This window comes from Myotis yumanensis, unplaced genomic scaffold (genome assembly GCF_028538775.1).
Source record: "Myotis yumanensis isolate MYYU_CA2020_CCGP unplaced genomic scaffold, mMyoYum1.0.hap1 SCAF_2, whole genome shotgun sequence".
In the NCBI taxonomy this organism is placed as follows: Eukaryota; Metazoa; Chordata; class Mammalia; order Chiroptera; family Vespertilionidae; genus Myotis; species Myotis yumanensis.
Genome location: NW_027223753.1, coordinates 178,785,395 through 178,808,585, shown reverse-complemented (window position 1 = coordinate 178,808,585; position 23,191 = coordinate 178,785,395). Strand labels below are relative to the sequence as shown.

Here is a 23,191-nt window from a genome sequence, read left to right as displayed (position 1 = left end):
GGCCCCGGATGGTGAATTGGCTCTCTCGGCTCCCGTAGCCCTCCCCCGCTCGACCTCTTGCCCGGAGTAGCCATGGCGGCCATGAGCTTGCTGCAGCGGGCTTCGGTCACCGCGCTGGCGGCGCTGGCTGGCCGCCGCCTGGGCACGCGGCTCGGACCCGGGGGCTTCCTCACGCGCGGCTTCCCGAAGGCTGTCGGTGGGTGCCGGCTGTGGGGGCGAGCGCTCTCAGGGGGAGCGGGGGGAGCGAGGACGCTGCCGGGGTGACCTTGGTGGGACCCGGCGGGAGCCGAGAAATTGCGGGCTGGGCTTGAGGGTTTAAACTGTCCGTTAGCGTTTGTGAACACTTGGCCCTTCAGCCTTCCCAGGTGGGCTAACTTACGATGACGCTGAGGTCGGAAAGGCCCGGAGCTGAGCTGAGACCCGGCCTCTCGGCACCGGGGGTTCGTACTTGCCCCCTGAACTAGGCTCTAGTCCCGCAACACTGGCAGTCGCGTTGCGGAGGTGCCCGGTGATGCTAAGCGATGCGTGGACAGGCGCAGAGGCTCCCGACAAGGCTTTACGCGTGGGGACTTGCTGGAAAGGATGGGGAGTAGCCAACAAACTACTTGGCTAACAACATTCCTGGACAACAGCGCTCTGTAAGCCGTTTCTGATGGCACATGTCCTCCTCTTTAAATCCTCATCACGTCTCGCTGCGCCCCGTTCGCGGAGGTCTGGGGGCATCGCGGCAGGTCATCTGAGCCCTTTGCTCCGGGAGCCGGGGAGGATCGGGTAGCAGGGCAGAGGGTGCTGTGTTCCAGCCGTGCCTGCTCTCAGAGGCATTTTGTACGCGAAGCCTTACCTGTCCCCGTGCAATGAAAGGTTTTGATCTGTATTATTGTGTATGTCTGCCCCCTGGGGAGTGTGAGCTCCAGCAAAGTGGAGAGCCTCGTTCTGTTTCCTCTGGAGCTAGGTTCCCGGGTTCCAGCCCTGGCTCCACGGCTCAGTAGGGGTGTGTGTGTGTGTGTGTTTGTGTGTGTGACCTTGGGCATTCACTTCTTGGAAGCTAACCAGAAGGCACTGAATCGCTTGAAACTTGTATTTATTCACCTCTAAAAGAGAGGACGTTTATTACAAGTGTGCTTGTTCTGTTGACTTGACAGGGAAAGTACATGATTTTCTGGCCACTGTGCTGTACATCTGAAACTCATGCGGAATGGTATTGAATGTAGACAGTAACTGAAAAACGAAAAAATATATAAATGTTTTTAAAAAGGGGGAGTTGTGCCCTAATCGGCTTGGCTCAGTGGATAGAGCGTCGGCCTGCGAACTCAAGGGCCCCAGGTTCAATTCCGGTCAAGGGCATGTACCTTGGTTGCGGGCACATCCCCAGTGGGAGGTGTGCAGGAGGCAGCCGATCGATGTTTCTCAGTCATCGATGTTTCTAACTCTCTGTCCCTCTCCCTTCCTCTCTATAAAAAATCAATAAAATATATTTTTAAAAAAAATAAAAATAAAAAGGGGGTGTTGGGACCTAATTGGTGAGGGGAAGGGATGACTAAATTATATTACCTGTTTTGTAGGCAGTAGAGAGTGTTTTAGCAAAAGAGCAGTATCAGTAGTGTGTTTTGGGAAAATGCTTCTGAATATTGGATGGCTTCTAGGGGGTGTTCAATTCCTTAAACCATTGATGTAAAGTGACATTAACTGAGAATAGTCTGAGAATGAGGGGGGGGAAATGACCGATTTTCAATTTCTTGGAAACACACACACATAAAATTATACAGTTATCTTATGTGATCCACACAAAGACCGCAGTTGTTAAAACATAACTTTCCCGAGGTTACGTGCATTTTAAAAAATTGTTATTGAAACCTAGTTGCACATAATTAATGAATACTTGAGGAATTCCAAGCTTTATAAAATGGTGGAAGATGCCTGTTTTCATGGCACCAAAAGGGCTCCAGTTCAATCCTGGCCGGGGCTCGATCCCTGTAGGTGTGTGTAGGAGGCAGCCAATTGATGTTGCTCTCTTCCTCTCCCTTTCTCTCTAAAATCAATAAAAACAGATTTTTCTTTTTTAAAAAAAGAGTTCTTGGACATGGAAGGAAACTATTGAAATTGATGAGTTGGTAAGGTATGCCTTTTTATAAGAGAGGCCATATATTCAGATTCTTTAAGGAAAAAGACCCTAGAAATCCAGACCAACCCCCCCCTCCCCCCTTCCGTAGTATACTAATCCCCATTACTGATACTTGAATAACTACTTAATGGAGAGTTGGGGAGTTGGGCTAAATTTTTAAAAATATGTTTTTGTTGCTTTTAGAGAGAGTAAGGAAGAAGGGTAGAGAGATAGAAACATTGGTGAGAGAGAAACATGGATCGATTGACTGCTTCCTGCACGCCTGCTACTGGGGATCGAACCTGAAACCCGGGCATGTGCCCTGACTGGGAATCAAACTGGTGACGTCTTGGTTCATGGGTCGATGCTCAACCACTGAGCCACACTGGCTGGGCGGTCCAATTTTATTTTCAACCACTGAAATTGTTAGAAACTTCTTCCTTATATTAAGCTCTAAATTACTCTTTCACACATTGAAAGTTCTTTGCTTCAACTCAACCCAGAATAGTGTATGCCCTTTGTCATGGGATAGCCCTTCAGTTCCTTAAAAGCTCATCTGGTTTCTAACCAGGCTTCTTTTTTGTAGACCAATCAGCTTCAGTTCTTTCAGTTTCAGTATGTCAGTTTCCAGGTTGTTTTTAATTCTGGTTGCATAAGTGGAGCAGGCTCCAGGTTGTCGCTCTAAAACTCGGGACACCTGGAGATGAGAGGGCGGGGATTTCTTCCACTTTGACCTTGAACTTTTAATACATATTAAGATAAAATTACCTTGGCTTTTTTTGGTAACCACATTATACCAATGACTCTTACTGGTATTCTAAGTTTGTGAGCCACTAAACTTTGGAGGTTGGGGTCCAGGCAGGACTTTCCACTTACATTTAATCATTTTAGATTCAGCCTTTTGTCAATGGGTATGAAGACTTTTGGGGGATCCTATTTCATCATCACTGTAGTAACCACTCTTGTGGCAGTAGCTTTGTGTCTTGTCAGGAATACCATCATGCAGGCCATTCAAAGAAATCTTTTTTTTTTTTTTTTTTTTCAAAGAAATCTTGACCCTCCAGGGCTATGGAGACAACTCTTTGGCAGGTTACTGCATTAAGTAATCAGTACCGTTTGGGTGTAATCAATCAATCAATTGCCAATTTCAACTTCATTTAACTTGATATTTCTCTCAGTTTATAATGTGCCTTTCCTTGTACCTCCTTGCTCCCCCCCAACTCCCTCACCAACACACAGACCATCCTGTCTAAATATGAACTTTACTTCTGGGCCTGTTCTTTTCTGACAATACATCCTGTTTCTTTCCTTTGTTGTCCCTATAGATTTGTACTTATGTTAATCTGTTAGTGTCTTGCTTCCAGTAGGGTCTGTCTGTATCCCTCTTAGACAATAGGCCTAGCAAAGGACCTGCACATAGTAGGCACTTATACTATTATCCAGCCCATTTTTTTCCATATAGCTCACAAAAAAATTCTATAACTTTCAAGTGATTCGCTGAAATACATACTTTGTCAAATTCTCTTGTTATTGTCACAGCCTTAGTAGTATGAATTGTACTTAGTAAATTCATACCAGCTTCTAGTTCTTTTGTGAATTAACCTGAATTCATCTCAAGCTGCTGCAGGTGATACCAAAATTAAGAGAAGAGTTTCTCTTTCACACATTGAAAGTTCTTTGACATTTATGTTTTATTGGGAGAATAAAGGGAATTAGGCGCCTCCCTAGAATACACAGCAATTCAAAGGTGAGAGTTCTCATCTGGTTGGAAGAATGTTGGTTTCTTGGAGGATAAGATGTCATCTGGGCCCAAAGAACAGATTCCAGTAGAGGGGAGAGCCTTCCAGACACTGAAGCTTGGACAAAGGATACAGAATGTAGTTACACAGCCGAAACAGCCTTTCCTGCTTCCAGAAGAAGGGGCTTGGATGCCCATGTGATCTTTCCAGGCTTCCAAGGGAGGAAATGGTGTAGAAAGAAGATCCAGGAGTTAAATTTTGCCTCGCTTTATCTCCAGCAAAGTTTGATTAAATACCATCATCTGGGGAGTATTTGAAGAGGAGGATATTGGGAATGAGAAATGGCTTATAAAGGGATTTTATCAAGATATGTAGAGTGTTTACTTTCGTAACCAGTTCAAATTCCTGCTGGATGTATGTTGAATAAATATCTTTCCATCTATTTTGTAGCAAGTGTTTACTGCCTCATATGTTAGTCATTTTACCACACTGTCACTGCTACTAAAATCCAAGATAACTAGAGCAAGTTTTGCAGCATTAGCAAAATTTGTTGCAGAGGGTAAACAAAGTAGCCAACCAAGAGTATGTGCCTTTCCTGCCTGCTATTGAAACATTCAAACAAATGTTTAGGTATTTTGTTAACATTGAATAAAAATGAGGAAAGCTATAGTTTAAAACAGAACACCAATCTCTGTTTAAGGAAACCCTACCTGCCCCGCCTTTAATACTTAAAGAACATGCATTTTAAAATCTTAATAAAAAATGTATGCATATATATTTTCTTATAATCTGACTTTATCTCAGAAAATAACAGTATACCGATATGAAACTTGTATAAAACAGGGTAATTTAATATTTCTAGCTCCTGTGAGACACAGTGGAGACCATGGGAAAAGACTGTTTGTTATCAAACCTTCTGGATTCTATGACAAGCGTTTTTTGAATTTACTGGTGAGTTAAAATTTTTGTTGAACTATTTTCATATAAATAGGAAGACCATTTTGGCCTATTTAGAAAACATCTTTCATTTTGTAAATTCATATGTCTTTTCTCAAAAGATATGGAAATGGGTAGTAAGGTCTGATTTGTTACTAAATTTCTTTTTTAGTAACTACTTTTTCTTCAAAAAAGGATTTATGCTTATTGGAGGTTAAAAATTGAGCTATTCCTTTCTTTTCAGGATTATGGGGTTTTGAAATCTGTGTTCCCTGATGAAAAATAAAAATCTATATTAGTAAATTACAGAATTTTAAAAACAGATTTATTTGGGGATAATTATTTATATTATTAAAATATTCTTTAAATTACCAAAGAACTAATTGAAGTATTTCTTCAAATAAGGCCCTCCATTATTATGAGATATGATTTTATTTCTATATTGCTTAGGAGCATTGATTCAGAGAGAGCAGCAGGGTACTGATTGTACATTATTACTGCAAGGTTCTATAATGGAAAGTAGGCCGAAGAAGATGGAAGACTGTCTGGGCTCTTTGTCATTGTTCCTAAAGCTGTGACCACCATTTGAGCATGGGCTGCCCCCTAGACCTTCTCTTGCTCTGTCATGGTGCTCAGTGCCCTCTCCAACCCCTTGGTTGAGCTCCCACTGTTCTTGTCGTGGCCAACGCAGATTTTATACCGTGGCTGGAATCAACCTGATGTTTTTACACTTTTCTTTTTTATTGAGTTGATTGGGGTGACATTGGTAATAAAATTATATAGGTTTTGGATATACAATTCTATATATATTTTTCTTCTTAATACAAAAACTCCTAAGTTTCATTACATTGTTTTAATCAAAAAATGAAAAATCACTCAAATATATATTATATAATACTTGTACAATTAATCCCTTTTTTCTTTCATTTTTGGTGTTAAATTTAGGTATCTAAAAACTAGAGCAAAAGAAAATCACAGAAATAAATCATTTGATACTGCATCTCCAATTTGGCAAGTTTATTTTATAAGCAATATAAGGAAATCATGTAATAAGGACAACTTAAGGGTGGGAAAGAGAGTTAGGAAATGGTTATTGAAAATTTGTTTTTATTAATCTTGACAGAAATTCTACATTTGTTTGACTGGGATTCCAGTAGTAATTGGCATAACTCTGGTGAATGTGTTCATTGGTAAGTCCCTCCCTCTGAACAAATCGATAAATTTTTTTAAAAACCTATGTATGTTTAAGAAAAAAAATGGATAAGGAAAAGCTCCTTGAGTAATAAAATAAACATAAGCATAGAAATTTATTTTAAAACAATTAAATCTTAATCCGTAATAGAGTATAGTGATTTTTTTTAAACATCTTGGTTTACTTCCTAAAGCTTTAGGTCATCAGTTCTTTTTTTTTTAAATATATTTTATTGATCTTTTACAGAGAGGAAGGGAGAGGGATAGAGAGTTAGAAACATGGATGAGAGAGAAACATCGATCAGCTGCCTCCTGCACACTCCCCACTGGGGATGCGCCCGCAACCAAGGCACATGCCCCGACCAGACTCGAACCTGGGACCCTTGAGTCCTCAGGCCGACGCTCTATCCACCGAGCCAAACTGGCCAGGGCGAGGTCATCAGTTCTGTAGGGGCCACATAAAAGGCTTCATAAAGCCTTGTCTTCCTCCTCTTTTTCCAACCCCAGCTTTGATAAGACAGAATAAGGAAAATAGAAAGAGATACTAAAATGGAAAAGAGGCTGAGGGATGGTAGAGTGTTTTTATCCCTCTTAGAGCACATCCTGTATAATAAAAGCCCAGCGAGCAAACGGCAGAACGACCAGTCGACCCGTCACTATGATGTGCACTGACCACCAGGGGGCAGACGCTCAATGCATGAGCTGCTCCCTGGTGGTTAGTACGCTCCCACAGTGGCCAATCCCCACAGGCCGCACCCCCCACCAGTGCATGAATCCTGTGTACCGGGCCTCTAGTAAAGTTATAGTCTACAGAAAAATGGAGTTGTGAATGACAATAAATATTAGATTTTTATAGGAAATTCTGCTCAAAGTACTTCTAATATCTTGAATCCTAGAATATTTTGTTTAGTTGGTATTGGGAAAGCCAGAAGGAATAGTATGTCTTTTATTATATCTTGGTATACTGTATAAACACAAAATGCAAAATTCTCATATAATCCTGCAGACAATGTCTTACATATAGAAGACATCTCATATCTAATGAATGGGTTTTCAACCATATTGAAGTGAATTTAAAATATTAGGTACCTTAATTGATACAAATAAAAGGTCACTTTAAAACCACAAGAGGTTTGTTCCTTACTTACATAGTGCAGACTTAATGTTATACACTCCTGATGCTGAAGTTGAACATCACTGTTTTCTTTTCTGTTATTAGGTGAAGCTGAGTTAGCAGAAATTCCAGAAGGCTATATCCCAGAACACTGGGAATATTACAAGGTTAGTATACTGTAAATCACCACAAGTTACCTTCTGTTAGCTGTCTTATCAGTGCACTGGTTAATGTCTTAAAATTCAGCAATTAAGATAGGGTTTTATATTCAATTTTTTATATCAAGTAGATGAGTATATTTTCTGCTCATTATTTTTTTAAATATATTTTATTGATTTTTTACAGAGAGGGAGAGATAGAGAGTTAGAAACATCGATGAGAGAGAAACATCAATCAGCTGCCTCCTGCACACCCCCCACTGGGGATGTGCCTGCAACCAAGGTACATGCCCTTGACCGGAATCGAACCTGGGACCTTTCAGTCCGCAGGCTGACACTCTATCCACTGAGCCAAACCGGTTAGGGCTCTGCTCACTTTTTACAAGGAGCTTCTTTTGGTAATTTTCTTCATTGTATTATTTTTAAGTTTTATGGTTATTTATTTATTCATTTTATTAATCCTCACTCAAGGGAGGAGAGAGAGAGAAACATCAGTGTGAGAGAGACACATTGATTGGTTGCCTCCCACATGCATCCTGAAATGGAGTCGGGGATTGAACCTGCAACCAAGGTACCTGCCCTTGACTGGAATCGAACCCAAGACCTTTCAGTCCGAGGACCGACACTCTAACCATTGCACAAAACTAACTAGAGCAAGTTTTATGATTTTTTAAAGGATGACTGCGGTGTGTTCTTGAACAAGCAGATTAACAGTCACAATTTATCCCAAGTTCAATACTCTAGGAAAGATTTTATAAATATTAGTGTTAGCTATCATTTATTGAGCATCTACTGTGTAGCAGGCACTGTGGTGTTTTGCAAATATCTCACTCCATGTCAAAGGTACTGTATTATTTCCACTTTAGAGATGAGGAAACTTAAGGCTTAAAAGAGATTAAGTGACCTGTACAAGAGATAACCCAGGTGGTCTTGACTCCAGAGCCTGCACTGTTAGTCATTTTACCACACTGTCACTGCTACTAAAATCCAAGATTGATTGTTACTTGTCTTTACAAGTGTTGTACTGAGTGGCCTTATCAGAGCATATCCTTTCATGTTTTATTATCTGAGTGAATTATATTTTAGGGAAGAAGTACTTCATTATTAAATCTTAATATAAGCCATAGAATTAGTTTAGCTTTCTTAACTGATAGAAAGAGCTCCATTTTTTTTGGATCACCAAACCTTGGATTTAGCTCCTAAATCTGCCACTTTAGATACTCAGCACAGGTTTTTGGAGTCAGACAGTTACTTTGCTGCTGCATAGTAACTGTATAACCTTGTGCAGTTTGTTTTCCATAAAATGGTTGTGGGGGAAGTATGCAGCTAATGGATAAAGTAGTTGGCACATGGTGAGTGTTATTGGTTATCTGAGATTGTCATTTTACAGAATAGTAAGCTGGAAAAGCAAAATATTATTCAGAAACTAATTTTACACAAATTTTCTCTTGTAGCATCCTATATCAAGATGGATTGCCCGAACTTTCTATGATAGTCCTGAAAAGAATTATGAGCGAACAATGGCTATCCTTCAAATTGAAGCTGAAAAGGCTGAATTACGGTAAAAAGTGGGGGTGGGAAGGAAATCCTTTAGTATGGTCAAATCATAAGAAAAAAATTAATAAAACTACTTCAATGCTATAGGCTGCTCTATGTAAAAGAATGAAGATGGGTGAGAGCCTGTTCAGAGTGGAGACTATGAGCTGGAGACAAACAATTAGGAGATAATATCTGTCAGATTTTAAAAAATCCTTTTTAAAATATTCTATTCTCCTAAGAGCAAAGCAGTCCTCTCCTCCCACTTCCCCTCCCCCAATTTCTTTTTCTCCTACACCCAGTCTGTCCTTAGAGGTGACCACTACTTAATGATTTCCATTATATGTTTTCCCCTCAAAAAATTTTATGCATTAAAAATATATTTTATGTATCATTTGAAAACATATTTACGCAATGGAATCCTCTTTAAACATGGTTCTTCACCTGTCTTCGTTTCACTTAAAAATACCTTGGTGATCTTTTTTAATAGTATATGCCTCATTCTTTTTCATGGATGCATCATATATTTTGCTAGATGGATGTGCCTCAATTTTTTTTATCCAGTCACCTATTATCAGTACTTAGGTTCTTCCCAGGTTTTTTTTTAAATATTCTGCAACATGCTGTGAATATTTCTTACATACATTTTTGCATATTTATTCAGTATATCTGGAATATACATTTCTAGCAGTGGTATTGATAAGCCACATTTTACATGTTTTAAATTTTAGATGTGTATTGCTAAACCCTTCAAAAAAGTTGTGCCAGTTGTCTTTTCTGTCACCAGTATGTGATAATTTCTGTTTCTTCATACCTTTCCTAGCAATGGAATTTATCAACCTAAACATTTTTGCTTGATGAGATAATTGAAAAATGTTATCTCATTATTTCCATTTTGTATTTTTGTAAGGTTGAGTATTTTTTCATATATCTGTTGGTTGGTTACATTTCATTTTCTATAAATTGCCCATTTTTCTACTCATATATACATTAGTTAAATTAACTTCTGTTTTTCTTACGCATATGTTTTCCTGGTTTGTCATTTGTCTTTTGACCGTGTAGAATGCTTTGCAATGTAGAAGTGTTTCTATATTTCAGATAAAAATTAGTAGTAGCTAATATGTTTTGAACACTGCATTGTAACATTGCTTTAATTATTTTTTATTTATTTACTTATTTGTCAGGTTTTTAGCTTCTGGGATTTTGTGTTATGCACAGGTCTCTGATAGTAACTAAATAAGTAAATATATAAATCCAAAATTATTTTTTTTAATGGTCACTCAGTTTCCTTCTGTTGCTTTTAAATTTGTTCCTATCTGAGATTTATTTGGGGGTTTGGAGTGAAATTTACATACAGTCAAATGTGCACATTAAGCTCAGTGGGCTTTTGACAAAAGTATATAGTGATGTAACCACACTGTCAAGGTCGCTTCGCTGACCTAGTGAGCCTCTTTCCTGTCTCTTCCAGTCAGTCCTCCTCCCCTGCTCTTGGCCACATACTACCTTGATCTGCTTTCTGTTCATTCTGATTTAATCTTTGTAGTTTATAAAACCTGCTGATATTGAATAATATTTAAAAGAACATATGATTGGCTTATATTCTAAATATGTAATTACATATACTAATATATAGAGTTACCACATACAGCTGTCATTAAGTATTTAAGAGCATGGAAAAACAGTATAGCTCATACTTAGTAACACTGGACTTCTTTGAACTTCAGACATATACCTGTGAGTGCCAATTAAAAGAACAGATCCCAGAATTCTTTAGAAATATAGAGATCCTAAACAATTTGAAAACAAAGTAAAAACCAAAACCAGCCCTGACCTGTTTGGCTCAGTGGATAGAGCATCAGCCTGCGGACTCAAGGGCCCCAGGTTCGATTCCGGTCAAGGGCATGTACCTTGGCTGCGGGCGCATTCCCAGTAGCGGGTGTGCAGGAGGCAGCTGGTCGATGTTTCTCGATCATCGATGTTTCTAACTATCTATCCCTCTCCCTTGCTCTCTGTAAAAAATCAATAAAATATATTAAAAAACAAACAAACAAAAAAAACCCAAAACCAAAACCCTGACTTCTACCCCCAAAAGAAAGATGCCAGTGTGCAATCAGGAGTGCCTACAGTTGTTATAAAGTATATGTTTAGGTATTTGAAAAATGGAAGCATTAAGAAAGATATAAAACAGAAAGGAACTATCCCTTGATTGACTCCCCCAGAGTTAACTGTTATCTTTGGCCTCCAGATTGTTGTTGCTAATTCTCACCCAAGGATATTTATTCCATTGCTTTTCAGAGAGAGTGAGAGTGGAAAAGAGGGGAGAGAGTGGCAGAGGAGAGAGAGAAAAAAATATTGATCTGAGAGAGACACATCTATTGGTTGCCTCCCACACACACCCTGACCAGGACTGAGAATTGAACCCAAGACCCTTTGGTGTACGGGCCAACACTCCAACCATTGAACCACACCGGCCAGGCTCCTCCAGATTTTTAAAACCTTGTGCATGTGTACATATATACATAGTCACAAATGATTACTTTCTTTTTTTAATGAAATGGGAAGATGCTTCACACTGATTTCTTACCTTGCTTTTTTAACCTAATGGTATATCTATCATCTTCTGTGATAGAATTTCCTTAGGTACAGAATAGTCCATTCTATGGGCTAACCATAACTTATTTAACCAGTCTTCTTCTTGTGAATATTTTAATTACTTGGGTTTTGGATAATTATATTCTAAAGAGTAGAAAAGGAAAAGGATGATATTTAATCTTAAATAAGAGATAAATATGCTCCTAGGGTTAGTGAGCTGGTTAAGGTTAATAAAATGAATTATTTAAATGTGATAATATTATAGTCATATGAAAAAGTTGATATGTAGTCTATAAATTGTAAGTAAAAGGTTTGATGGAGAGGGACTGTTTAGGAATATATGGTAGTTTGTACAAAGGCTTGGCTGTAAGAGAGGAAAATATATTTATAGAATAGAGATTATTTAGTTGTGAAGAAGGATGAGGACAAGTAAGTAGGTCTTAAGTTGGAGGATGTTTTTCTTAATCCTGGTTTTTCTTTCTTGTTTTCTTTACAAATACCAATTGTCTGATGTTGACCAGACTTAGTGTGATGCTGTTGAATAAGATACCATTCCTGCTCTCAAAGGGTTTTCTGTCCTAATGGTAATGGACAGCCAGTATAAACTAGGGGATGTAAGCTCCTCCAAGAAGGCTTCTTCATGTTTTAATTCCTAGCACTTGGCACAGCATATGGCCTTAAACGTAGGCATTAAAGACAGGAAATGCATTACCACTTTCAAGTGAAGGCGCTCTGTCCAGACAAAGCAGGGACAGAAGAGAGAACTGATTACCAATTCAAGTAATGTTTTGGGGATTAAAAACAATATGTGTTATATGAACAACATAATATAAGTCAAAAATAAGTCCTAAATTTTGCTTATAGGTATATATTATTTTTATGCATACACATGGATCTGTAGAGGGACATTATACTTACATAAAGCAAAAAGCTCTCTAGTGGTTGTTTTCTATCTATTCATTAAATTTGCATTTGGAAATGTTAGAATCACAATATTGCTATTTCATTTGTTACAGGTTAAAGGAGATGGAAGTACGAAGATTAATGCGTTCGAGAGGTGATGGTCCCTGGTTTCAGGAACCAACAATTGATAAGGGGCTTATTGATCATTCTCCCAAAACACATCCCGACGCCTAATTTTTTATATCTCTAAATACAAAGTACATTCTCTTTATGGAAAAATGAAGTAATACATATATTTCGTGCTTTTGCTCAGAGTGATGAATAAAAAACCCTCTTCCATTGCTTTACTTCTCAGTGTTGGTTCAGACTAAGGCTTTTTCCATGTGTGATTTTTTTTTTCAACTTTATGGGGCATAATTGACAAAAATTGTTGCCAGAAGCCGGTCCACCCTTGCTGCTTGACACAGTCGCTGCAGGGAAGAAACATCTGCACAGCTTATGTTTCAAGGGACCTAGTGTATATGGCATATGTTTGCTTCCTCTCTTAACGCTTTGTGTTTTAAACAGGACCACCTCTCTGAGAAAGGTTATTTCCCCAGGTAGGGATTTTCCCCTGAAGTTAGGGAGGGAATAAAACCCCTTAACTAAGTGCCAGGCGGGTAGTTAATCACTTTAACTACGAACAATCACGCTTAAGCTACATAATCTTTACTCCCTGGACTGGAGAAAGAAACGCCCTAACCTTTGGAATAGAAATTGATAGGATTAAAATCAACTGGTATAAATACCGATGTGACAAGACAACACAACACAGAACTTGGATATCCGTGTGCGGAGTAGGTAAAGGCGCCTTATTGGAGGTGTCGCTGCAGGTTCGCTCTCTGTTGCACTAGGCTTGGTGGGAAGGCCTGTTCTCCAGTCCGCTTTCGTCGTCGCCATGTCCGGAGGAGGTGGTGTGATTCGGCCCGGCAGGGAACAACGATTGTCGCATCTACGTGGGTAACTTACCTCCAGACATTCGGACCAAGGACATTGAGGACATGTTTTACAAATACGGCGTTATCCGCGACATCGATCTCAAGAATCGCCGCGGAGGACCACCCTTCGCCTTCGTTGAGTTCGAGGACCCGCGAGACGCGGAAGACGCGGTGTATGGTCGCGATGGCAACGATTATGATGGATACCGGCTGCGGGTCGAGTTTCCTAGAAGGGGCCGGGGCAGGGGTGGAGGTGGCGGAGCACCCCGATGCCGCCATGGCCCCCCATCCAGGCGCTCTGAGAACAGAGTGGTTGTCTCTGGACTGCCTCCAGGTGGAAGCTGGCAGGATTTGAAGGATCACATGCGTGAAGCAGGTGATGTCTGTTATGCTGATGCTTACCGAGATGGCACTGGTGTCGTGGAGTTTGTACGGAAAGAAGATATGACCTATGCAGTTCGAAAACTGGATAACACTAAGTTCAGATCTTATCAGGGAGAAACTGCCTACATCCGGGTTAAAGCTTACGGGCCCAGAAATCCAGGTTATGGAAGATCTCGATCTCGAAGCCTTAGTCGTAGCAGACGCCGTAGCAGAAGCAACAGCAGGAGTCGCAGTTACTCCCCCAGGAGAAGCAGAGGATCACCACGCTATTCTCCCGGTCATAGCAGATCTCGCTCTCGTACATAAGAGAATTGGTGACACTTTTTGTAGAACCCATGTTGTATGCAGTTTTCCTTTAATCAGTACAATCTTTTCATTTTTTTTAATTCAAACTGTTTTGTTCAGAATGGGCTAAAGTGTTGCATTCTCGTGTAATCTCCCCTTGCTCCTAACATCTACATTCCCCTCATGTCTGGTAAATTGTATTTTAAGTGATGTAGACAGGATTGTTTCAATTTAGTTAGTTCTCCATTCTCTTCAGACTGTGATATTGTGCAAATGTCTGTTCTCTGGTTTGTGTGAACGGGGATGTTTGTGGTTATCTTACCTGGGGAAGTTCTTATGTTTATCTTGCTTTTCATGTGTCTTTCGGTAGACATATCTGAAGAGATGGATTAAGAATGCTTTGGATTAAGGATTGTAGAGCACAAATAATTTGACAATCATTTTAGGATTGTCAAAAGGAGGACTGAGGAGGATCAGATCAATAATGGAGGCAATGGTATGACTCCAAGTGCTATTGTCACAGATGAAATTGGCAGTATTGACCTTATACTAAAAGGCAAGCGTTAAAAATGATATATATGACTATTAATCCCCAGAGGGAAAGTAGGAGAGGGTGGGGGTAAGGGGAAGAGGTCAACCAAAGGACTTGTATGCATGCATATAAGCCAAACCAGTGGACATGGACAACAGGGGGATGAGAGCGTGAGTGGGCGGGGGGGGGGGGGGGGGGGGGGGGGGGGGGGGTGTTAATGGGGGGGAATGAGGACACATTTGTAATTCCTCAACTAATAAAGAATTTAAGGATTTTTTAAAAAAATGTTATATATGCATCTACCTTAAAACACTTGCAAACATCTTATGCAGTTATCTTTGCCTACAGTTGCTCTGCTCTTTAAACCTTGGCAATTGTGGAAAAATTATATTGCCCATTTGTAACAGTTTATTTTGCTCCCTTCCCCCCTTTTTTGTATTAATAGGGACTAATGTGGGAAGAACTGGCTAATTTGTCACAGTGCTTAGTTACAACTGTTAATGTGTGACCTGCTGTTGGTGTCCATGTGGGTACAGGGTGTCTTTAATTCCAACCAGATAGAGTATAATATCAATACTGCTAAATCTGCATGTCCTCTGTGTGACTGATATAGCGTTGCTATTTCATTTTTTTTGACAAAATTAAAACAAATTATAGAATTCCAACATATTGGTGTAGATAATCTAGTTGGGAATATACTTTTAAGTATTATCTTCCCCTTTAAACTAATATTCATAATTGACTCATGTTTAAAACACTTTAATTTACAAATTAAATTGCAGATGGGAGCATTAGATTTAGTTTAGACTTAGGTGGGTAGCAATACCAGTAAACTTTTCAAATACATAACTTTTTGCAACCACAAAACCTGTAATAACGCTGTACAGTAACAAGTGTTGGCATTATCAGTTGAACTGTAAATATAAAATGCTTCTTCCAATTAGTCTCTATGATGATTACGTTTCTAAAGTTTATCTGAACACCATTCAGAAACTTGTTTTGGGGAATTTGATAGTTATTGAGGTACATCTGTTAAACTGATGGCAGACATAACTCATCATTTCCCAGAAACCTTTTTTGATTACAGTATCTAACATTTTGCCTCCTCTTTTTTGGCTTTCCTGGTTATAAAGGTTTGGATTGGAGAGGGCTCACTGGATCCCAATCCTTGGAGCTGGATCATTGGATTCAAATCATAATGTGGATAGGATAGGGAGGATGAATTACCAGGATTCATGGAGCGGGATCAGGTTACCAGGAACATGGGAGTGGATTCCTGCCCCAACCAAACCGCATTCCTGTGGATTTTTCTTCTTATTATTATTCAACTTAATTGGCTATTCCAGAGGATTTTTTCCCCTATTTTTGACGATTGGAGCCCTTAAGATGCACGATGGAATTGTGTTTTGCATTTTTTGGTAAAAGGAGCAGAGCGAAGACCTGGAGATTATACACTGGAGCAATCTCCTTGGAAGGATTCAGCACGAGTAGAGTAGATGGTAAACAAAGGGGAAAGGGGGTGGGAAGGGGGGGGCTTTGTTTAAAATAGTAAATCAGTAAGTCATTTCTAAATTTAAAGAAAACGAAATTGGAGTTGAAGAATAAGTAGGTTTCCAATTGGCTGTTGCCGTTTTTCTTTTGAAAAATAAACGTTTTTTTAACAAACAAACAAAAAACCCCCACAAAACTTGGCTGGAGAACCTGGCTAGGCTGCTGATCAACTGAACGCTGTCTCCGTGTCATTCCTTCTTCGCTGACTCCGTCCACACCTTTGGGAACCCCTGGACCTGCTGGGGTTGGACCCCAACAAATTGTAAGATATTTAAAGTGTTCATTGTGATTATTTGGTTATGTGGACACATTGGGTATGGCAGATTAAGGCTGTCGACTTGGGAGTTTCAACTTCCTCTTTTAAGAAGTTTTAAACAATTTAAAACTTGGAGAGATAGGAATTTGTGAACTCTTTTAAAAGTGTAACTTTGAAAGGTTAATGTTTTACTTGTCTGATAAATGGAAGTGAGAGAAATCTGAGTATGTTAAGTATTGGGAAGCATGGTAGTTTATGTCTATATTGTAGACATCTGGATTTTTTAGGGGCAACTCAGAGTTTTAAATTATACAAATACTGAGTCAACTAGATAAAACATTAACACCTTAATAAACATTTTCAGTGAACAAATCTCAAAGTTTGTTTTCATGGTTTTTAGCCATCTACCATGCTTTTTAAACACACACACACACACACACACACAGGTTTTTCTTAGCTATAATTTCTATGATTCTTTAGAGTCCTTCTCTGCAAACACTGGAGAACTTATTCCAAAAGGTAAAATGATTACTGCAAAGATTATGAAATGTGAGTAAAAGCTAAAATAATGGCTGTCACTTATTAAGCATTTACTGTCTGCTGCATATTTTGACATTGTTTTCAAAATGACGTTATGTGACTTTTCTATGCGTTACAGATGAAAAATTGAGGCTCGGAGATTTTAAACAGGTACTCAAGATTTACCAAAATAAACATTCACACTTCAACTTTCAAAATGACCTTTTAGCTTTGAAAATTCATTTTTTTCAGCGAATACCTTTTGAGAGCTCTCTTGCCCTAAGGGCCCTAAGTGCCCTTTACAGTTCACCAAGAGCCTTTGAAGTGTTTGCGTTTTCTTATTTCCCCAGCAGAGGGCTGCCTGTGCCAATTCCCTCCGGATTTGGTTCTGAGATTCCCTGTAGGATATAATTACCACTTCATAATTCTGCTAAAGGATTTGGGAGAAGGGCATGCTGTCCCTAAGCCCCTGCTTGCACAAACCTTTCAATTTTGTAGAGAAGTGGTAAGGAGAATGAAAGCAGATAATCTTGTAAGTGGTAATTATAAACATCTGTTTGTTTATGTTCACTCCTTGTAGACTTTACAGGTTGATTTTAGGCATTAGATTTTACTCATATTCTCCTTTCTACTACTGTAGATACAGGAAAACAATAAATACTGACAATCCCACCACCCATAAAGACATTTGAAAAATTTCCTTCAGTCTTTTTTTTTTAACAGCTGGTATCATATATAGGGTGTTCCCCTAAAATGTATACACACACTTTGAATAATTACAAAGGCAGTGTTTATTAAAATACATTTCATTTTCAAAACTGAGCTATCAGCTGTTAAAGTGTGTATACATTTTTTTTGTGACACCATGCATATAAAATGGAGGATTCCTTTTTTTCAATTTGTGTTTCTTGGAAGGAAACATTAAAATATATATATAAACTACTGATTTTTATGCAAACTTTTTTTCCTGTTTAAGCTTGTTACATATCGTTCACTATGATACATACTGGGAATAAAGTGGTCATCACAGTAGACATGTTCCCTCTAAAGAGTTTTTAACGCAGATGATAGATATTAACTCAGAAATTATACACATGGGTTTGATAGGGGAGAACAGGGCAGTGTAGCAACCTGTGGGATCCCAAGCTAGCCTACAGGTACATGCAATGACTAGATTATTTTATAACATCTGGAACATAGACACTGAGTAAAGATCGGTTGAGTAAATGATACAGGGATTTAACTTTGTTTTGGGTTATCTTATATTTTTTATTTTTCTGCAGTTGTACAGGCCCTAGCATGGTCTTATAAAAAAGCATGGGCTTGAATTGAGCAGACTTCAGGCTAAATCCTGAGCTTGCCAATTACTATGACAATAATAATGACTACCATCGATTTAGTATTTGTTACCTCTGCCAGACACTAAACTAAGAACTTTATATTTAATCTTAACTTTTATCTCATATTACAAAAGTTCCTTCACTGCTTGGTGCCCTATCTCTAAAGTGGGATTGTGCTCTTCATCCCACGGAACTGTTGTGATGGTTACTGGGACAGTGTATGTAAAGTGCCTACTACACTGATAAGAGGTGATAAATACAGACTTTTTTCTGTCAACTAAAATGGTCCAATTTTTTTTCAAGAAAATTGCAGATCCAGGATTCTCTGCTTCAGGCTTATTGACTTCAAAGCGGAATGGAGTTACAGGGAGACTACAGCCAATGGGCAATGTTTTAAAAACTACTTTCAAATCATGGAAAAAGTCAAGTGTACCAAATTCTACAATGTACATTAGCCATACTTTTCTCATTAGAGACAGATACACTCTGCTGGAGATCACGGGTTAGCAGTAAATTCCCTGGGCTCGGCCTCTTTCCTTGTATCACTGTTTCCCAAATTTCAGTCCTCGATTTCAGCCAACTCAACTTATTTTTGCCTTCACATATGATATATAATTAGAATTTTCTTTAAATTGATCTTTTTAAATGCAGATTTTTAAAAAAAAATGTCATTTTATGATTATAAGTAGAAAATCAGTTTCTTGTCATTAAAAGGCAATCACAAATGTAACTGTATATTGTATTCTGCCTAGATTATGTACCCTATCCAAGGCTCTGAGCCTAATGCCTGACTCTTTAAAAAGGGAGAATTTTTTTTAATATGTATTTTTTTTTATTGAATTCAAAGAGAAAGAGGGAGAGAGAGAGAAACATCAATGATGAGAGAGAATCATTGATTGGCTGCCTCCTACATGCTTTCTTTCTACTTGGGATCAAGCCCGCAATCCAGGCATGTGCCCTCAACCAGAATGGAACCTGGGACCCTTCAGTCCACAGGCTGACGCTCTATCCACTGAGCCAAACCGGCTAGGGCAAAAAAGGGAGAATTTTAATAGCAGATTAGTGATATTAAAAACATACTAGTACCAAATGGAGACTTTCAGGTAATCAAATGGAGAATTGAAAAGGCAGTAACTTGGTAATGATGTTATTATCTCATATCTTCTAGGTTCAGGTTCACATTTTGGGAAATTTCTGTATATTTCATTAAGATGGCAATATCTTTGACATTGGAAAATATGGAAATAAACATCCTCTAAGGCAGTGGTTCTCAACCTGTGGGTCGCGACCCCTGAAAATACATCCTGCATATCAGATATTTACATTACGATTCATAACGGTAGCAAAATTACAGTTATGAAAAAAATTACAGTTATGAAATAGCAACAAAAATAATTTTATGGTTGGGGGTCACAACATGAGGAACTGTATTAAAGGGTAGAGGCATTAGGAAGGTTGAGAACCACTGCTCTAAGGTATCAATTATTTTACTTAAATCACATTTTTATGTTTTCTAAATTATGTATTAATTGCTAAAGCATAATTTAGCATGACATTTACTTATATTTAATTTCTTGGGTGATATTGGTTAATAAGATCATATATAAGTTTCAAGGATACATTTCTATAATACATGATCTGTGTACTAAATTGTGTACCCACCACCCAAGGTCAAATAATCTCCCATCACCATATATTTGACCCCTTTACTATCCTCCAATCCCTTTTTTACTGGTAACCACCATACTGTAATCTGTGTCCATTAGTTTCAGTTTATAACCCACCTAAGAGTGAGATCATGTGATTCTTAGCTTTTTCTGATTGACTTATTTCGCTTAGCATAATACTCTCAAGGTCCATCCATGTTGTTGCAAATGGCAGTATTTTATCTTTTCTTATGGCTGAGTAGTATTCCATAGTATACATATACTACATATTTATCCAATCCTTTATTGAAGGACACTTTGATTGTATCCATAAAGACATGGCTACCACGAATAATGCTTCAGTGAATATAGAGATGCCTATATCTTTTTGAATAAATGTTTTCAAGTTTTTTAGGTAGACACCCAAGGAGAGGGATTGCTGGGTCGTATGGTATTTTTTTAACTGTTTTTTATTGATTTCAGAGAAGGATGGGAGAGGAATAGAGAGAAACATCAATGATGAGAGAATCATCGATTGGCTGCCTCCTTACCCCCACTGGAGATTGAGCCAGCAACACAGGCATGTGTCCTGACTGGGAATTGAACTGTGGACTCAAGGTTCAGGGGCCAACGCTCAACCACTGAGCCACACTGGGCTAATAACGCTATTCTTTTTGAGGAACTGCTGTACTGTTTTCCATAGTGGCTGTACCAGTTTACATTCCCACCAGCAGTGAATGAGGTTTCCTTTTTCTCCACAACCTCTCCAACACTTGTTATTACCTGTCTTGTTGATAATAGCCATTTTAACAGGTATGAGGTGGTATCTGTAGTTTTGACTTGCATTTCCCTAATAACTAGTGAAGTTGAGCATCTTCTCATGTATCTTTGGCCATTTGTATGTTTTCATGGGAGAAGTGTCTGTTCAGGTCCTCTGCCCATTTTTAAATTGGATTGTTTGTTTGGTGTTGAGTTGTATGAGTTCTCTACATATTTTGGATATTAACCCCTTGTCAAATCTGTTGTTTGCAAATATCATCTCCCATTTGGTTGGTTGCCTTTTTGTTTTATTGCTGGTTTCTTTTGTTTTGCAGAAACTTTTTAGTTTAATATAGTCCCACTCATTTATTTTTGCCTTTACTTCCCTTGCCTTTGGGGTCAAATTAATAAAATGTTCCCTAAGACCAAGGCCCATAAGTTTGGTGCCTATGTTTTCTTCTATGTAATTTATTGTTTCAGATACAATTACTTATCTGCAAGCATAAGTTATTAAGCATTTCCCATCATAATCCAACCACAGAGTTTTTTTTATGGAAAACATTTGAGCAGAACCTAAGAGTCATGATCTCTTTTCTATTTTTAACCTAATAATCACATATCCAGGGATTTATCTTAGGAAAACCAACAAAAATAAAAAAGGTATTTGCATTAAACTCTTTAAGCATAACATCATATATAATAATGAAAAAACAGCCTGGCCAGTGTGACTCAGTGGTTGAGCATTGACCTATGAACCAGGAGGTCATGGTTCCATTCCCAATCAGGGCACATGCCCAGGTTGCAGGCTTGATCCCAGTGTGGGGCATGCAGGAGGCAGCTGATCAATGATTCTCCCTCCTCCTTGATGTTTCTATCTCTTTCCCTCTCCCTGCCTCTCTTAAATAAATAAAATATACTTTAATCATGATAAAATATAAGCAATATGTACTTAACAGTAGAACAATGGTTTGTTAATTATTAATATACTATATCACTTGATGTACCATAATAGAGCCATTAGAAACAATTATAAAAATAATTATTGAGGGGAAACATCTATCGTAAGATAAAGGTACAGAAGCTATTACAGAAAACAAAAATACATCAAAAATGAGTTGAAAGTTTACTTTTGTACATTTGTAAAAACTCTCAGCCAGTGTGGTGTCTCTCCATGAAATTCTCAGGATTCTAGGTTTCTTCTGCCTTGCTTCTCAGCCATTCTCTACATGCAGCTTCCATTGCATGGTCCAAGATGACTGACCTAGCTCCTGCTATCATGAGAAATCCTAGCCAATGGAATGAGAAAGATAGAAAAGGGAGACATGCTTTCCCCTCTAAATCCATGTCACTTCTCTTCCCATATCACTAGCCAAGGCTGAGTCACAGGCCTTACCCAGCTTCAAGAAGTGTCCAGCTAAATAATTTGGAGAACCGATATTGAAGGAAAACTAGCAGTCTCCACCAATCTTTTATAATGAAGTAAAAGTATCAGGATACAAAAGTAACTATACACTAAACAGTAATTGTACAGTGGAGAAATCAGGGAACACCTTGACCTGGTGATGAAAATTAACATCATAAAAGAATTAACCTCGCCCTGACCGGTTTGGCTCAGTGGATGGAGCGTCGGCCTGTGGACTGAAGGGTCCAGGTTCGATTCCGGTCAGGGGCATGTGCCTTGGTTGCGGGCACATCCCCAGTGGGGGGTGTGCGGGAGGCAGCTGATCGATGTCTCTCTCTCTCTCATCGATGTTCCTGGCTCTCTGTCCCTCTCCCTTCCTCTCTGTAAAAAATAAAAAATATATATATATATAAAAAAAATTAACCTCACACTTGAGGGATGTATGAATATATCCTCAGTAGAACACAACCTATGCAGTATGCCAATTAATGTATAATCTTAATCTAATTCAACCTTATCCCAAGGAGACAACCGATAAATAATGGTAAGCATTCCATTAGAAAGAAGCTGGACTATATTAAAAATGTGAATATCATAAAAGACAAAGAAAGGCTGTGGAAATCTTCCAAATAAAAAGAGGATGAAGAGACATTAAACTAAATGCAATACCTGATGCTACACTGGAGGGGGGAGATATCAAAGGACATTATAAAAGTATTAGAGTGAATTGAAAAAGTTGCTGATGCTCTGTGGTTATGAAAGAGAATATCTCTATTCTTAGGACATAGACATATCTAAGGGTAGAAAATAGACATTTAGGGGTAAAGCTGATGCGTGTGGTATGTGACTTACTCACAAATGGTTCAGAAAAAAATATATGCGTATATACACACATATCTCTATATACATACATATATGTGTGTGTCTCTATGTGTGTGTGTGTGTGTATATATATGTTTATATATATGTTATAGGTGTAATTGTGTCACTCCAAAATGTATTGGTTGAAGTCTTAACACAGGTACCCTAGAATACGACTGACTGTAGAGAGTGCCTGGGAAAGTCCCGTGAGCTGATTGTCATCTGAATCCCGCAGTGCCAGCAGAGCCATGCCCTGGAAACATACCTTGCCAGAGGCAGGTGTGTTGTCAGCCTGACCTTCAGCTCAGGTGCCAGCAGGTGGGTTTCATGATCTAAATCCAGCCAAGCACCAGGAACAAACACAATGATCTGGGCCCACCCAGAAGTGATGATTACAGAGAAGCCACAA

The 23,191-nt window shown here is 38.8% G+C and overlaps 1 protein-coding gene and 1 pseudogene across 1 annotated transcript; both read left to right on the top strand.

The window, feature by feature from the left end:
- The first annotated feature begins 47 nt into the window (after window positions 1–47).
- NDUFB5 (NADH:ubiquinone oxidoreductase subunit B5) lies at window positions 48–12,617 on the top strand. Its single transcript, XM_070406759.1, has 6 exons — window positions 48–196; window positions 4,703–4,791; window positions 5,900–5,966; window positions 7,187–7,248; window positions 8,694–8,800; window positions 12,384–12,617. Exons 1-6 carry the CDS (start codon window positions 73–75, stop codon window positions 12,502–12,504), a joined length of 570 nt encoding a protein of 189 aa, XP_070262860.1. The 5' UTR covers window positions 48–72; the 3' UTR covers window positions 12,505–12,617.
- Window positions 12,618–13,207: 590 nt separating this feature from the next.
- LOC139002672 (serine/arginine-rich splicing factor 1 pseudogene) lies at window positions 13,208–14,604 on the top strand (annotated as a pseudogene).
- Window positions 14,605–23,191: the final 8,587 nt, after the last annotated feature.